Genomic DNA, 18,218 nt, shown 5'->3' on the forward strand with positions numbered 1-18,218 from the left:
CTTAGAAAGCGTAACAAAAGACAAGAGACAAAAAAAAATCAACTCAACAGGTCCATAAGACTAATAACGAGGAGTTTCAGAAATGGAAATACAGAAAACAGAAGAAAAATTAATGAAGAAATAGCATAAGGAAATTTCCCAGAGTTAAGGGACTCTAGTCTCTAGAAAGGGCCAAGTACACTTGAGTACTCAATAGAATTAATAAAACTAAAAAACCACAGTGAAATTTCAGAATATCAGAGATTAAAAAAAAGTTCCTGGCAGTTGAGGGGGGAAGTCACAAAAAGAAAAAAGAAAAAAAAACAGAAAAAGAATCAACCACATAATAACTACTCTAGATAATAGAAGAAAATAAAACAATGATCTTAATGAAGCTCTGAGTTATATTCAACTACAAATTCTATCTCCACAATATTAGTCAAATATAACTAAGGCATACATAAATAGACAAATACAAGAATAAAGATACTTTCAGATATGTGAGGACTCAAAAAATTTACCTCCTGCCCACACTTCCTTAAGTAAGTTACTTAAATATGTACTCCAGGAAAAGGAGGCACTAAATTCTAACAGGAAGCCAAGAAATTCAATAATCAGTGAATTTGATCCAAGAGAATAGTCAAGGGAAATACAGTAACAGCCATATGCCAGATCTGCACAGCAAACCAACCAGCCAAGACAAAGGGATCATTAGGAAAAGAGATCATTCCATACAAATCCAAGGAAAAACCAAGCTGGTGCTTCTGGGAGTAGGGATGGAAGATTATTTTAAAGAAGAAAGGGAACTGGAAATTCTAAAAAAAAGTTATTACATCAAAGAAAATATAATCACAGTACATTACTTAGTGCTAAAATAAATAACATTCGCAAAGTAATGTAAAAATTATTGATTTGCCAAAAAAAAGTGCTATAAATATATTGGGCTGAAGAAATTGGAGTAAGAACTAAACCACATCTACCAGAACAGGAAGTAAATGCATAATATCTAAAATGTATAACTCAAGAAAGGAGCAGCATATTATTTAATGACAGAAAGATAATGAAAGAACAGCTTCAGAATTAAAACTGTTAAAGAATAGCTAAAGAACTTAAAAAGGGGTCTGGGAGTATAGGTTAGTGGTAGAGTGCTTGACTAGCATGTCTGAGGCCCTGGGTTTAATCTCCAACAAAAACAAAAACAAAACAAAATTAAAAGAGGATACCATTTGGGAAGACATCTAGGTGATGTGGGCAATAGATGGCCATTTTGCTGGATTTTCAAAAAATCATGTGTATATATGTATTTGATAAAATACAAAATACATTTCTTTAAAGGACACAGAGACAGGTTAGCCCTTATCAGGAGAAGTCCTGCCTCTTTTGAGAATATAAGAAAGAAGATAACAATTTAATGAGGCCCTGAGCAACTTAGCGAGACCGTCTCTTAAACACACACACACACACACACACACACACACACAAAGGAAGGAAGGGAGGGAGGGAGGGAGGGAGAAAAAAGAAAGAGAAGATGAGCACAATAAGTAAAAGTAAGGACAGGAAGGGAGAAATTTGGAGCCACCATCCTTGATTTCCTCTGTAAGGCAGGAAGCCAAATTAAAGATAGAAAGGGAAATAAAAAATGTTCCATAGATTACAACCATAAGACTGGGATCCTAATTGGAATAAGATACTCTATGTTTGTATGTCAAAATATACTCTACTGTCATATATTTTTAAAAAATGAAAATGCAAATGAAAAACAAAATATTTGCAGAGCCTGAGAAAGCAGCACGAGGGTAACTAGTCTATGCGAAGTTATGAAGACCTGATATAGCTAGCAAGGGCAAAGGAGAAAGGCACTGACCAGTGACTTGTCAAAGTCGCAATGCTAACAGTGGAGAACACATATTCACAGAGAGAAAAAAGTAGGCTGTTTTATGGTTTTTCATAGTTTGGTTCCTTTTCTTAAAGTTATATTTATTAATTCAAAGTACCCAGAAAAATTGTATCTTAGATCATTAAAATTGTGCAACATTTTTATTTATTTTTTTTTAACATCCATCTTTTAGTTGTAGTTGGACACAATATCTTTATTTTATTTATATGTGGTGCTGAGGATGGAACCCATGGCCTCGCACACGCTAGGTGAACGCTCTACCACAACCTGAGCCACAACCCCAGCCCCAACATTTTATTTCTATATAAAAATTTTATTAGGTTAATAAGACATAGACTACCTTTCATAATATGTAAGAGACAGTGAGAAACCTTATAAAAATATTACCTGATATTACAGATTCTGAATATGAACAACCTCCCTAAATTGTGAATTCCTTGAGAATTTTATCCATGGCTGACATTTTAGCAAAAGCAACATTTATTGAACACCTACTGTCAGGTACTGTGCTAGTACTAGAAATAGTCATACCTAACCTCAAGGATTTCACAGTTCACAGAAGAGTAAGTCAAATAAAACAATAATCAGAACAGAATTTAATATGGGACATGTATGTCTTGGTAACAAAAGTGTGTCCAATGTCTGATTTATTGAAGGGTCCCAATACACAATTCAGGAAGTTTTACTGTTGGGGGAGGAAAAATAGGGATAACAGAGCAAAAAATGACAGGAAGGGAATTCCAGACAAAGAGAAGAAAATGTGCAAAGAGGAGAGGAAAGGACAAAGGAAGAAGGCACTAAAGGTATGCAAATAAGAGAACATGGTGGAAGGGTTGATAAAGTGAAATACTTTGATCTTTGTCTTCAGATAAAATTGATGATATAATAGCCCAAGGTTGTCATATTATTTTCATTTTGGGGACAGGGAAAATGTACAATCCATTTGAAATATATTTTTAACACTACATATAAATGGCAAACATTTATCACTATTGCATTTTTGAATTTTCAAAGTTCAAAAATGTTATGAAATGACATTTATAAAATAATTTGTCTTTAGAACTTTGGAATAAATATATGAAGACAAGCTCATTAAAATTTTACATAAAAATAAGTCATCTTTACATCAGTGCATCGAAATACTTATCTTTCTTTTAATTTTTAAAATTTTTTTTAGTTGTCAATAGACCTTTATTTTATTTATTTATTTATATGCAGTGCTGAGAATTAGACCCAGTGCCTCACACATGATAGGCAAGTGCTCCACCACTGAGCTACAACCCCAGCCCCGAAATACTGATTCTAACATAAAAAACATGTATTTGAAAAAGTAAAAAGAGTAAATAAATTGCACATTGGTTAGAGTAAAACATTTGAAGTTTTAAATGTTTTGAAATTTTTGTTTATATAGTTGTTTCATAAACCCCTAAAAAATAAAAATCCTAGGGCTGACGATGCGACTCAGTGGTAGACCACTTGCCTAGAATGCACCAGGTCCTGGGTTAAATCCCCAGGGGGGAAAAAAATCAAAATAAAGAGATGGTTAAAAAACAGAAAACCTAAAACTAGGTGCACAGGCATAAAAATTTCAAAACTTGGTATAAAATCTCCAAATTGGGTATAAAAACTTAAGAAGTATAAACTAGTATAAACTAAAGAAGTATATAACAAAGTATTGTCTGTATCACACTATTTTCATAAACACTGAAATCAACAGACCATGGGAACTGTAAGATATCACTTTCTATAAATTTCTTCCCTACTGGTTTTCATGTAAAATTAATATCTGCTTTCTAATATGCATAACCAAGGTCCCAAAATAAAAATTTTCAAAGACGAGTAACTATTACAAACAGGAACAGTCATGACAAATGGAAACATGAAGAAAAACTATAGTGCTCACAGTACCTTATAAATTGTAATAAGAATCTATAGAAAGGGAAAGGTCCACAATTTTAATCCTGAAACCAATCAAAAGGTAGTTTCAACTGATCAGAACCCTTGATATAAAGATGTCAAATCTTCCTCAAATGGTCAACAGATTCTGTGCAGATTCTATGCAGTATCCATACAAAATTCCAACAGGTTGAAAACTGACAAGTTGATCCTAATGAGAATAATTAAGACCCTGGAGAACAAGATTTAGCAAACTACAGCCTATGAAGCAAGCAGTTAAGAGTAACTTTAAAACATATTTAAAGGGGCTGGAGTTGTGGCTCAGAGGTAGAACTCTCCCCTACCACGTGTGAGGCACTGGGTTCGATCCTCAGCACCACATTAAAAAAAATTAATAAATAAATAAAGATATTGTGTTCACCTATAACTAAAAAATAAATATTAAAAAAATTTTAAAACGTTCTTTGTGGTGTGTGTGTGTGTGTGTGAGAGAGAGAGAGAGAGAGAAAGAAAGAAAGAAAGAAAGAAAGATAGATATATGACAAAGACCAAATGTGGCCAAAAAGAGCATAAAAATATTTACCACCTGACTTTTTACAGAAAAAAAATTGCCAAACCATGATCTAAAAGCAAAGACTTGAAGGACTTAAACTAACAGATATCAACATTTATTATAAAGCTACAGTAATTTGCACAGTTTGAAACTGGTACAAGGACAAATAAACACATTTGGACACTTAGGATAGAGATGATGCAAAGAAGGAGGGAAGAGATGACAACTGATATTGGAGTTAAAAGCACTAACTATAATATAAAGGAAAATATTTATAAGTTTGATTATTATAGTCAAAAATTTCTATTAATCAAAAGACACCATTAACTTTTAGAATTCATCAGGGTTTACTGGATCCAATTATAGTTTTTACATTTTTTAACAGTTCTATTTGTAAAGACTGATATTTCATGACATTTCTTTCCCTAAAGGGCTACCCAAGAACAAAGAGAAAATATATATATTTTTAAACAGAACAAAACTTATACTGCTGTTACACATCAACTGCACTTAACCATGCTTTTAAAGAGTAAAATAAGATCAGGTGCAGTGGTGTACACCTGTAATTCCAGTGACTCAAGAGACTGAGACAGGATCACAAGTTGAAGGCCTCAACAATTTAGCAAGATCTTAGCTCAAATTAAAAAAAATAAATAAGGGGCTGGGGATGTGGCTCAAGCGGTAGCGCGCTTGCCCGGCATGCGTGTGGCCCAGGTTCGATCCTCAGCACCACATACAAACAAAAGATGTTGTGTCTGCTGAAAAACTAACTAAATAAATAAATATTTTAAAAAATTTCTCTCTCTCTCTCTGAAAAAAAAAATACGTAAAAGGACTTGTGAATGTAGCTCAGTGCCCATGGGTTCAATCCCCTTTACCAGTAAATAAATAAATAAATAAGGAGACAACAAAAATGAAAGACGGATCAATTAACAGGTTGAAACAAAAGTGAAATAAACTTGTCATCACCTTTGCACTGCTCCAAATATTATGCCCTACTTTTGGGCTTAACTGAGCACAATGAGAATTCTGGATTTTTCATTTCCTGGTTATAATAATAGAAGAAAACAGAGAGAAATTGCTTCAAAATTATTAGACTCAAAAGACAAATGAAAAAAAGACAGCAGTATTCTAGGTTCTAAAAATGATGTCAAATTTGTAAGTTAAATCTATAGATATGAGTTCTCAGATAACTATATTATAAATATTTTCAAACTTAAGGGCTGGGGTTGTAGCTCAGTGGTAGAGCACTTGCCTAGCATATGTGAGGCACTGGATTTGATCCTCAGCACCACATAAAAATAAATAAATAAATAAAGGTATTGTGTCCATCTACAACTAAAAAAAGTTTTAAAAAATATTTGCCAACTTGAAATGTTATGAGCAAACTATATATTTTTAAAGACAGCAGAGGTCTAAGGATGCAGCTCAGTTGTAGAACACTTGCCTAGCAAGCTAGATGCCCCTGGATTCAATCCCAATATCACAAGTGAAAAGAAAAAAAAAAAAAAGGCCGAGGGGGGCGGCCACGGGACCTAGTTACGTGGTAACAACTATTTCTCTGGTATAATTTGGGTTAAGAAAGTTAAAAAGTGCTGCAGAATGAAAAATGTGCAATACATATAATGAATAAAGAACTGATACCAAAACATATATAAAGAATTCCTACAAATCCATAAGAAATACAACAGATAACCCAATAGAACAATGAGGAAGAGACTTGAATCAGCATTTCATACACGGGAAATCCAACTGAATAATAACCAAATAGAAAGAAATAAAAATTCATTGGTCATCAAGGAAATATTAATTTAATTATCAAAAATATCACTAAACATATACCAAGACTGCTAAAATTTAAAGTTTAACAACAATAAGTGCTGACAAGAATGCAAAAAAGCTGGAACACTGAAACACTGCTAGAGTGTAAACTTGAACAACCACTTTGGGAAACTGTTGAAGAGCATCTAGCAATGTAAAACATGTATAGACCCTACAAACAATTCCAATCCTTTAAACAAATTGTGGTATAGTCACACTGTAGATTATATAGGAACGAGAATGAACAAAACACCGCAACACACAACATGAATGAATCTCATAGTAATACCATGTGAAGTGAGATGCCACATTCAAAAAATTAAGTATACACATTCACACACCTCAAGAAATAAATACGGCTCTAAATACACTTGGCAGCATTTTTTATAATAACCCAAAACATCAATGACCATCAATACTAAAATGGATAAACAAATTATGGAATATTCATTCATACAATGGAATATTGTACAATAACAAGACTGCCACATACAACATTGATGAATCTCATAATACAATGTCAAGTAAAAGGCACTACATTCAAAGGAATACAAATGGTATAACTCTATTAATAAGTTCAAAAATAGGTAATCTATGGTATAAAATGTCAGTGTAGTGATTTTCTTTAGGGTAGGGGAAAATGACAGAAAGGAGGATGAGAAGGAGGACTTCTTCTTTCTTTTACTGAGGGTTGAATCCAAGGGTGCTATACCACTGACTACATAAATTGCTGAGGCTGGCCTTAAACTTATGATTCTCCTGCCTCAGCCTCCCGAGCTGCTAGGATCACAAGCATGCGCCACTACCACACCTCACTGAGGAGAACTTCTTGAGCTCTAGTAATTTCTATTTCTTAATCTGAGTAGTGAAAACATGAATGTATCTACTTTGTGAAAATTCAATACATTACACACTGAAGACTGTGCACGCCAGTAAAAGTTTTATTATTGAAAAATAAAAAGGTTCTGAGAAACCAATGTCCACTGATATGATAGCTTATTGAGCAATAGTAGTTTTCTAAAAGACCCAGCAAATCCAATATCACACACATACGTACATACAGTATCAAAACTGTATTAAATATAAACAACACACTGCATTTTTGAGCATGTAGGAAGTTGTATACACACACATACCCATGCACATCTCAGGAAATATACAGAGCACCAAAAGACACATGGCAACATTTTTCATAATTACACACAAACACACACGTATATGAGTATATATTTTTTCGAATTACATGACAGAAAAAAGAACTATGCCTGGATAACAGTCACAAACTATACTATTTAAGGACTCTGGGCAAAAGGAGTGGAAGGGAAATGGAAATTGGAATGACAGCTAGATAGGGGAGAGGTTTTCAAAACAAAATAAATAACAAAGCAGCTAACATGAGCAGGACCAGATTCAAGAAAGAAAAAAGTTATCTTTATCAAAGTTGCAGCTGAAAAAGCTACACAGACCTACAATATAATCAACATTCATCAAGATTTCAGCTGACTAAAAATGATGGCCCAAACCTAATTAGATGAAATATGAAGATATATAAGCATTTTGTATATAACAAAGGACCATAGTTCTCTGTATCTGAGTAAGTGATCCTTCTGAAGAAGCTTAACAAAACAAAGGCCCCTTAAAAAATAGTGAGGCAGCTAGAATCAAAGATTACACAAAAAGAATTTGAGTTTATGCTGGTAGAGCATTGCAGGTAAAGCAGGAGGGTGAGACATAAGGGAAGTTTTTAAATACTATACTGACGTTCTACAGTAAAGGAATAGAATAATTCCTTCTGTGTTGCTCCAGAGAGGCAGATCCAGACCTAACAAGTAGAAGAAGTTACAGAAACATAATTAGGTTTTTATTTCTGTAAAAAAATAAACTTTCCAGACAACCACCAATGGTTGACATAACATTGTTCCTCACCACAGTGTAAATGTTCAAGCTGGGTCCATCAAGTGTTTGTCACAGGAAGCACAATGAACTAAAATGTGGATCAGAAGGCTATGAATTCGGTAAGTTCCACGGTAACTTATTTATAACTTCTCTAAGTCTCAGCTTTCCTTATCTATTTCTCATGAAACAACCAAGAGGAATAAATAAGGCAATGTAAGACCCAGCACGTCAAACTAAAATGCAACACAAATGCAAAGTTACTGAAGAGAGACAACTGCAATTAGGTAACTGCTAAAATCCTCTGGCACTGACATTATTATTAAGAAAATACTTAAAATAGGTCCTAAATCTACAAAACTAAGATTTAATAGCCAAAGAGAAACATCAACGACAGAAATTAAAGAAGCAAGAAATGTATGTTTCATGAGGTATTAAGAATGTACTTCTCTGAGTTCAAATGAGTCTCCAGGTCTAAAAGGCCATACTCAATCCAGAAGATACACACATTCAAATCAAGAAAATAAGACACATTAAATAAATCAAGACTACAAGGCTGGGGATATAGCTCTTTCCCAGCATGTACGAGGGCCTGGGTTCATTCTCCAGCACCACCACCAATAACAACAACACAAAAAAGACAACAAAATGTATCTGTAATCACTGACAGTGTGAATCTGAATCATGGCATTAAACACAATACTTAAGAGTGCTTGTGCTCCAGGGACCTTCCAGACTCAGCTCCACTTATATATGAAACTCAGTTCTACTCTCCCAGCTACATGTTCCTGATTGAGCAAGTTATTTATCCTCTCAGCTCCCATCTGTAAAGGGTAAATGTGGAATCACCTGCCTAGTTAAGGGGTTTTTGAGAAGATTCTCCTAAGATAATAAGTATGTAAAGTCTCTAACAAGGCTTCTTCGTACACAGAGGAATTCATGTTAATTAGGCCTAACTTTCTCTGAGCTTCAATTTTGGATGGAGTTTTCTACCACAATATTTTCAGAATGTTAAACTTGGGGAATAAACAAAAGATGTAATTTTGTTTTCAGATGTCACATAAGGTTTAAATTTAAAATGATACAGATCCATTGATACTGAGATGAAGTCAATCAATACACAAATAAGTGGAAAAAAATAAATCACAAGACAATACAATATACTCAGTATGATAGTCTGTTTTTGACATGAATTTTAAAAATTATTATCTCCCAATGGTAGAATTAGGCGGCTCACTTTTTCCCCACACTTTGTCTTAGTATCTGAATTTTGTACACAGATTATTTATTTCCAATGGTAAAGTTGAAAATACTTTTCTACAGGAATTTTCTTTAGGTAAACTTGGGAGGAAAAATATATTCCTACAAACCTGAAAAAGATGAATTTAACACTTTTTAACAGGTAAAAAAGAAAAAACTTAGAGATCACTATTTTTATTTTTTTTTCTAAATAAATATGTGGTTCAGACAAAAGAAAGACATCTCTCTCACTGAGGAAAATATGAAGAATAAAAGCTCCATGAGGCCTAGTTGAGGGGTTTTTGAGAAGAAGGGATTTTGTCAGTTCTGCTATTCACTGCTAAAAACACAGAGAAGGAATTTAATAAACATTTGCTAAATGAATTGTTTTTAAAAATATCCTATTTACCCTTACATTAAATGTCACTACCATTTTTCCAAAAGAACATTGGTTTATTTATCTTCAACTAAAATATTTAACAAATAATATTTGCCAATTCAACTTTTTGTCAAATAAATGAAAAATAAAAGATAAATTATATGTTCAATAAATATTATTTCTGAAGCTGAAAAGTCAATTAGAAGTGATAAGCATTATTCTGTAACACTACATTCATTATGGACTGTAATCCCCCACGTACAGGATAAAATCAGCCACATCAAAGAAATAGGGGCAAGTTACCTTTTCCAGATTACACTGTCATGTCTTACTGAACAATAGTAACATTATTCAGTGTAAACCAGGAATGGACATAAGAGCACAAAGAGAATTCAAAAATTGCATAATTAAGCTTTTAATTCCATCCAAACCAATGCAACATAAATTAACAAAATAGTTTAAAAAAAAAAAAAAAAAAGCAGACCTACCTTGGGCCTCTTGGACCTTCCAAGTAACTGCTTCTAGGAGGATCTGGAAGCAGTCCACCTGACCTCACTGGCATGTCCTTGGCTGCAGTATTTGCCTGAGATGAAATAGTTGAAGATTCCCCAAGTCCTTGTTCAGAGAATGAACTGTATGGCAGGGTAGACTTGCTCAGAGGAGGTTTAGAATTCACTTGTTCTGATTGCAATGGAGGGTGATAAGTTGAAGGTGGGGCTGCACCAAAAGACACAGGAGTGGGAAGCAGTGCTGGTCTAGGTTTCTCTGGAACTTGTGAGTTCTGAGAACCTGAGGCTGGTGGAACTGGGGCTGTTGTTAAAGGAGGAGGTATCCCTTGTGGAACTCCAGGGGGAGGTATTCCTGGAGGAGGTGTGGCTGAAGACAATGGCGGGATGGGCAGGATGGGTGGAGGTGCTGCTGAAGAGAGAGATGGTGGGGGAAGGACGGGTGGTGGCCCTGTAGAAGAGAGGGAAGGTGGAGGAAGAACTGGTGGTGGACCTGTTGAAGACAGAGATGGAGGCATTCCTGGTGGGGGTACAGAGGTTGGCAGAGCAGGTGGCATCACAGGCGGGGGCATACCAGGTGGTGGCACAGTAGCAGGTAGGGCAGGGGGCATCACTGGTGGTGGCAAAGATGGAGGCAATACTGGAGGGGGCATTGTTGGTAGAGGTGGAGGCATCTGAGAATACGGAACAAAAGGAGGTGGCATTGACATGTTCCCCATATACTGGTTTTTCATGTTCTGAAATGAATTGACTTTCTCCTGGAGATAGGTTTGAGTGGCTTTCATATGTCCCTGCCATGTTTTCCACTGCTTCTCATATTCTTGAAGCTGATCTTTATGAGGATAAGAATGAAGCTGTTCCTCCCACAGCTGAAACTCTCGCTCCCAATCTTGGTAGAGATGTTGAAACTGCTGCTGCTGCATCTCATAATGCCGCAGCTGTACATCTACAGACATGGTCTACAAATAAAGGAATAAAAATTATTTCAAGATATTCAGATAAGAAAATCAATCATGAGTTAAAATATTAGTGAATCACAAGCATAGGAAACCTCAAGAAATCACAACATTAGAGGCTTTGAGGGTCTAAGGATTTATAAACTTTGCCAAATCCTTTCAGTGATGATCAATCTTCTTTCTTCCTTTGGCTTATTTATATAACTTGTGTTTCTAACAGAGTTGGACAAACCAACCAAACACTCAAGCAAAAAAGCTATCTCAGAAATAAATATTTTTAAAGTTTCTAATTACTATAGATCATTTTAAGATTATAGGCACTGTGGCACACACCTATAATCCCAGCAACTTTGGTAGCTGAGGCCCTAAACAACTTAGTGAGACGTTGTCTCAAAATAAAAAATAAAAAGGGCTGGGAATGTGGTTCAGTGGTAAAGTACCCCTGGGTTCAATCCCTAGTACCAATCAATCAGTCAATCAATAGTGGAAAAATGATCTATTACTATACATTCATAAGCATAAGATTATACCTCTAAGATACAAGACAAATATCCAAGTTGCTTTACATATTTGTTTAGGGATTTTTGTGATGACTGCTTTTGGCCTTTCTGATGGATTATTTGCTTATCGGTTACTGCACCGGTTTGTAGGCAAAACACTTATTTACCTATGGTTTCATGTGGTAAAAATTTTAACACCTGGCCCAAACTGACATGATCAGGAGACTCCACTCTATCCACTCTTTCCCAAGAGACTCCTCTATATGCACCTTTCTCTGAGGTAATATGAAAGATACTACTTGGGCATCCCTTGAGAAATATCTGATCATCAACATTTGATATATTTTGTTCTTCAGGAGCAACTCTCTTTCAGAAATAATAAATCCTTTACACATTCTAGGGACAACTTCCTATTTACCAACTATGGAAACACTTGCCTGTATATGTGGTGGCTGCTGTATAAGTTGCTGGTACTGTTGAAGGATCTGTTGTAACTGAGTGTGCTTCTGCATTATTCCCTGATACTGGAAGCCAACTCGATGTTGCTGGTGCTGCTGCCAGTGTGCTGCTGCAGCCTGCAACTGTTTTAATCTGGCATCTTCTTCTGGGTCTTCAGACTAAAGGTAAAGAAGATATACTTTTATGTAAATCTTAAAACAGCAACCAAATTAATATTTTACAAATATAGTATTTTATAGAGTTCAGAATCCTTACAACTCAAGACTAATTGAAAAAAGCTATTCTATATTTAGATAAAACACCTAGTCCTATCTATGTTCTTATTATGGATACTGACACAAAGGAATTTATAAATTCTGTAGTCTTCACTAAAAAAATAATCTCCCTGTTTCCAAAGCGTTGTGCTTTTCACTCTAAGAAGTTAATATTTCTTCTTTTTTTTTTTTTTTTGCGGCGGGGGGGGGGTCACTTTTCACCAATGGACTGTGATAGTCATCATTGTTCAACAAAGCTGGACAAAGAATGACCTATGAATTAATGTAAAAGCTTCCCACATTCCAGTTACTATGCTACATCTGACAAAGACAATCACATTTAATGCCTTAACAGCCCTATAAAATAGTTATAATTTGAATATGCCTGTTTCGCAGATGAGGAAATTGAAGCACAGAATGCTTAACTAACTTGACCAGAGTCACCATAGCAAGTATCAAATCCCGGACTATGGCCTAGGCTGATAATCTGACTATGGCCTGAGCTGATGTTTTGTTTTGTTTTTTTTAAGGATGCATGTTCGGGCTGGGGATGTGGCTCAAGCGGTAGCGCGCTCGCCTGGCATGCGTGCGGCCCGGGTTCGATCCTCAGCACCACATACAAAGATGTTGTGTCCACCGATAACTGAAAAATAAATATTAAAATTCCTTCTCTCTCTCTCTCTCTCTCTCTCTCTCTTTAAAAAAAAAAAAGGATGCATGTTCAATACTTTTCATACATTTATTTTATTTTTTACATATTTATTTTTATGTGGTGCTGAGGATCAAACCCAGTGAGTGCCTCATATGTGCCAGGCAAGTGCACCACTGAGCCATCAACCCAGCCCCAAGAGATGAGGTTCTTAACTATTGCCCTCTACTATCATTATAAACATACCTGGACATCTCCCATTAGTGCTAATAATTCAAAAGAATATCTAATTTTTTTTAATATATATACATAAATATTTTTATTTGTTGATGGACCTTTATTTATTTATCTATATTCAGTACTGAGAATCAAACCCAGTGCTAGGCAAGATGCTCTACCTGAACCACAACTCTAGCCCAAGAGCATCTAATTCTTCTTTCTTGCACAAACCAGGAAAAAAAAAAAAAATCCTCCTCCTCCACTGCTTCTCCTTCTTTTAAAACCTATTGTTATCATCAGTTTATCCATACTCAGATAAACATATATACATGAGAATATATTATAATATATTCTATGTATTTTAAGAGTTTTAAGTTTAATCTTCCAAATTATGCTGTAATTTAATTTTCAGTCTGTTTTATGCTTCTATTTAAGAAAAATATATATCAGAAAAGAGTCAATCCTCATTACTCTAAACCTGATATGGCAAATACATGATTATTTCACAAGTAGAATTTTATAAATTCTTGAACACATGAAAAAATATATTAAGACACAAATGTACATAAGTGAATCATTAAAAAAAAGGCTAACCAACTCAATAAACAATTGATTACATTGTTACCTGGGGTTCCTCTGGTGGGAGAGGAGGTGGCACATCTTCATTCGGAGGTGGTAATGGGGGCTCCTCAGATGAAGGAGGTTCTGAAACTTGACTGGTGGCAGGTATTGTAACTTCTTCTTTTACTGGTTCTGGTGCATCCTTTGCTACAACAGGGCCTTTTTTATGTCCTGGCAAATGCACTTTTGTCCTTTGCTGCAAACTAAGCAGGTGCTGTCGATACCAATACTGCTGCTGTTCCTACAACAGAACCCATTTTTGAGAATTCAAATTGACAATCATGTATCTCTGCAACTTGGTGTTGACAGACAATTACAGTTGTAAATGTGTTCATGTGTTTATAGGTAAGAAAAGGCAAAGCCAGACAGAGAAAGGAAAATAATAAGCTAACATGACCTTAATAACAGACTAGAGAAAAATATCAGTTTCTCTCCCAAATTTACAATTTTAAATTCAACCACACAAAATAATTCAGTACATTTCCTCTCTTAAAACACATGGTTTTGGAGGTGAAAACAATCTTTTTGATAAATGATCACAGTTAATCCTTTTGATATGCACATCTACTTGCTTCTAACCTGACTTTAGTTTGTTCAGCTCAATCCACAGAGATCTTGCAATTAATAAATACAACCAAATAGACCTGTCTTTTCTATCTGCCTTCATTCTCCTGCAGTGCTTTTCCTTTTAAAACCTATTGTTACCATCAGTTTATCCATACTCAGATAAACATACATGAGAATATATTATGCTTATAATATATTCTATTTATTTTTAAGAGTTTATGTTTAATCTTCCAAATTATACAATAAATTAATTTGAGAAGTCTGTTTTGTGCTTTCATTAAAAAAAAAAAATCAAAAGAGTCAATCCTCATTACTCGTGGATTCTGTATTTGCAGATTTGCCCACCTGCTAAAATTTATGTCTAATTCCAGTATCAATACTCGCAGAACTATCCCAGTCTTTCATAAATAATTGGAGAGCAGAAACAAATCTGAGTGGCCTGACATGCATGTTCCCAGCTGAGGAAGAACATAGTGATGCTCTGCCTTCTGGTTCCAGCTCTCAAACACTGTCCTTTTCATGTCTAGTTTAGAGCCACATTTTTCATATTTCTGTGCTTGTTGTTCGCGATTTTATTGTTTATAATGGTCTCTAAACATAGTGCCAAAGTACTGTCTAGTATTCCTAAGAGCAGGACAGCTGATGTAACATCCAGAGAAAGCAAGTGTGTTAGATAAGCTTCGTTCAGGCAGGTATTACAGTGCTACTGCCTGTGAATTCAATGCTAATTAATCAATAATATATGTGAAATAAAGGGTCTTTAAATAGAAAACACATTTAAACAAGGCTATGTATTGATCAGATGATGAAAATGTGATCAGGTGCTCAGAAGAACCTAATCATGCATTACCTCTAGGAACAGTGGTTCTGTATTCACTAATTCAGCATTTGTGGCAACTTCTAATAAAGAAAATCAACTGTACAAATACATAGTAACTTATTAATTAAAAATCAATAAAGAGCAGGTGTAGTGGTGCACACCTGCAATCCCAGCTACTCAAGAGGCTGAGGCAGGAGAATGAGCAGTTCAAGGCCAGCCTGGGTAACTTAGTAAGACCCTAAGTTAAATTTTCAAAAACGGGCTGGGGATGTAGCTCATGGTAGAGTGCTTGCCTAGCATGTGTGAACCTGAGTTCAATCCCTGTATTGCAAAAAAAAAAAAAAAAAAAAAAAAAATCCCATCACTCAAACAACTAAAAGATCTTCATTATCATGGTGTTCATTATACAATTCCCCAGTTCAAGGCTGCACAAGTAAAAACAAAAGTTGTCATACTAAAACTCCACGGAAGAACTGCCCTAGATACTTCTCTGATCAACAACAGCATATCTGCACTACAATTTTAAGACTGTAGGATTTTATGAAAGTGATGTTGGAGAACTTCAGAACTCAAAACTGACAGTTGAGGATCCCACAGAAGTCCTATTCTGTAGAAGTTAACAATGAAACAACTTTACATAGGAACTATAAAAGGGAAGGACCTGAATACCTAAGGTTGAAAAACAGCCCCTGGGAAAATTGATAAATCCCTAAGATGTTTTCTCAACATATCAAAAAATGAAATAAAAGATAATGCTGCCATACAATTATGTCACAAAAGTCATAGCACAGAAACCCAACCTACACTTTATTATCTGTTCATTCTAAACATCAGCTGTAATTTCATTTATCAATTCCATTAAATATAAAATCTGCTCATTTTTATCATTCTGAGCTTTATTTTTCCAGATTGTATCACAATCAAGTATTTTACTTTTTATCTTAAGTTTTCAGTTGTGTTAAATGGGTTCATTTTCCTAGCTCATTTTCTATTTTTTATTTGTTCTAATTACTTATACATGACAATAGAATGCATTTTGATACATCATACATAAATGGAGTATAACTTCTAATTTGTCTGATTGTACATGACGTAGTCACACAGGTCATGTAATCGTATGCACACAGGGTAATAATGTCTGATTCATTCTACTATCATTCCTACCTCCTCGACCCTCCCCTCCCTTCACTCCCTGTCTATACCTCCACTCTCCCTACTCCAAATTGTGAAATAGCATCCACATTTTGAGAAAACATTCAGTCTAGCCCATTTTCTAATCCAGTTATCTCTATAGGAGAATTTCCTCTATTGTTACTATTTTATTGTATTACCTCCCCAATTTTCCATTTGCAAACAGATGCATAAAATGCACATTATATATAGCTGTTTTCCACAAAATATACTGGTTTGTTATCTCACAGACTGTAATTTTCTTGGGGGGAAGACATGTCTTCTGCTTATCTCCTATCTGGTACTAGTGTTGGAACACAGAGTACGAGGTCAATAAATGGTTATTGATCAAGTGAAGATTTCCCCTCTTGGCCATTCATTTGTATGACCTGAGATTTATTTCAATTTACTGGGAAGGACAAATTCCATTTAACTCCATTTTGAAATTTGGACTATGATTGGATTTTTGTTTTTAATTATCATAAGCATAATCATCAGCTCCCAGTATATAACTACTTCCACTATTCAACGTAAGAAACAAGAGTACACTAGCCAGGCATGGTGGCACACACCTGCAATCCCAGAGACTTGAATGGCTGAGGCAGGAGGATCACAAGTGAAAAGTGAGCCTCAGCAACTCAGTGAGACCCTGTCTCAAAAATAAAAAATACAAAGGATTAGGGATGTACTCAGTGGTAAAGCACTCCTGGGTTCAATCCCCAATACCAAAAATTAAAACAAGTACACCGGGCTGGGGATGTGGCTCAAGTGGTAGCACGCTCGCCTAGCGTGCGTGAGGCACTGGGTTCGATTCTCAGCACCACATAAACCTGAAATAAAGATACTGTGTCCCCCTAAAAACTAAAGAAATAAATATTTTAAAAAATAAAAATAAAAAATAAAACAAGTACACTGACCATGAGTAGACAAAGTAATATTAAAACATTTATAGCCAGACACGGTGGCACATGCCTATAATCCAAGAAACTCAGGAGGCTAAGGCATGAGGATCACAAGTTTGTGGCCTGCCTCAGCAACTTAGTGAGGCCCTAAGTAACTCTGCAAGACCTTGTCTCAAAATTAAAAAACAAAAAGGGGTGGGGGTATGATTAGCAGTAAAGCACCCCTGGGTTCCATCATCCCTTCCCCCAAATTATAACTTTCTTCCATCATTTTAAGTAAACATCAAAAATATCAACAGGCTGTCCTTATTTTGAAAAAATTAGGGGCTGGGATTGTGGCTCAGCAGTAGAGTGCTCGTCTAGCACGGGAGGGACCCGGGTTCGATTCTCAGCACCACATTAAAGAAAAAAAAAGGCACTGTATTGTGTCTAACTACCAAAAAAAAAAAGATTCTCTCTTTAAAAAAATTAATAAATTCAGTTTCTTTAAAATGTAAACATTTCATTTGTTTTAGCTGCTTTGCTTTGAAAGAATCACTAAAAGATACAAAGATGCAAAATATCTTTTACAAGCTAGAAGTCAACAGCTACAGATAGGAAGATGGTAGATGTCTCAATTCTTTTTTAATTTGCCACCTATTCTCTATCTGTTTTAGATCCAGTCCAGGATAAAAGCCTTGTTAAGGCTTTAAGTACTTATTGATGCACTGGTTGATGCACTGACGGAATGCCTTATAGGTTAGGTTCTACTTAATATGAACCAGAACCAGATCTCTAATTCAATCATAGGACTAAGTTTCAGCATTTTTTTTTTTTTTAATCTATAAGCACTTTCTCTTGTGTGTTCAAAACCACCCACATTTTATAATCAGGTTTGCTAGTGTGGCAGCCTGGAGGCCCATGTCCATGCCTGTGCCAGCACTCTCCTCTGGGACATG

At 35.3% G+C, this 18,218-nt stretch overlaps 1 protein-coding gene across 5 annotated transcripts in view; it reads right to left on the reverse strand.

The window, feature by feature from the left end:
• Ylpm1 (YLP motif containing 1) overlaps window positions 1–18,218 on the reverse strand; it is a 73,171-nt gene that overhangs the window by 45,775 nt on the left and 9,178 nt on the right. For all 5 annotated transcript variants that reach the window (XM_076849857.2, XM_076849853.2, XM_076849855.2 and 2 more), the window contains exons 2-4: window positions 13,826–14,062; window positions 12,057–12,236; window positions 10,146–11,122 (exon numbers count right to left, since the gene is read on the reverse strand). In XM_076849857.2, the coding sequence (XP_076705972.1) occupies window positions 10,146–11,122; window positions 12,057–12,236; window positions 13,826–14,062 (1,394 nt within the window). The remainder of the gene's footprint in view (window positions 1–10,145; window positions 11,123–12,056; window positions 12,237–13,825; window positions 14,063–18,218) is intronic.

This window comes from Callospermophilus lateralis, chromosome 3 (assembly GCF_048772815.1).
Source record: "Callospermophilus lateralis isolate mCalLat2 chromosome 3, mCalLat2.hap1, whole genome shotgun sequence".
NCBI lineage: Eukaryota > Metazoa > Chordata > Mammalia > Rodentia > Sciuridae > Callospermophilus > Callospermophilus lateralis.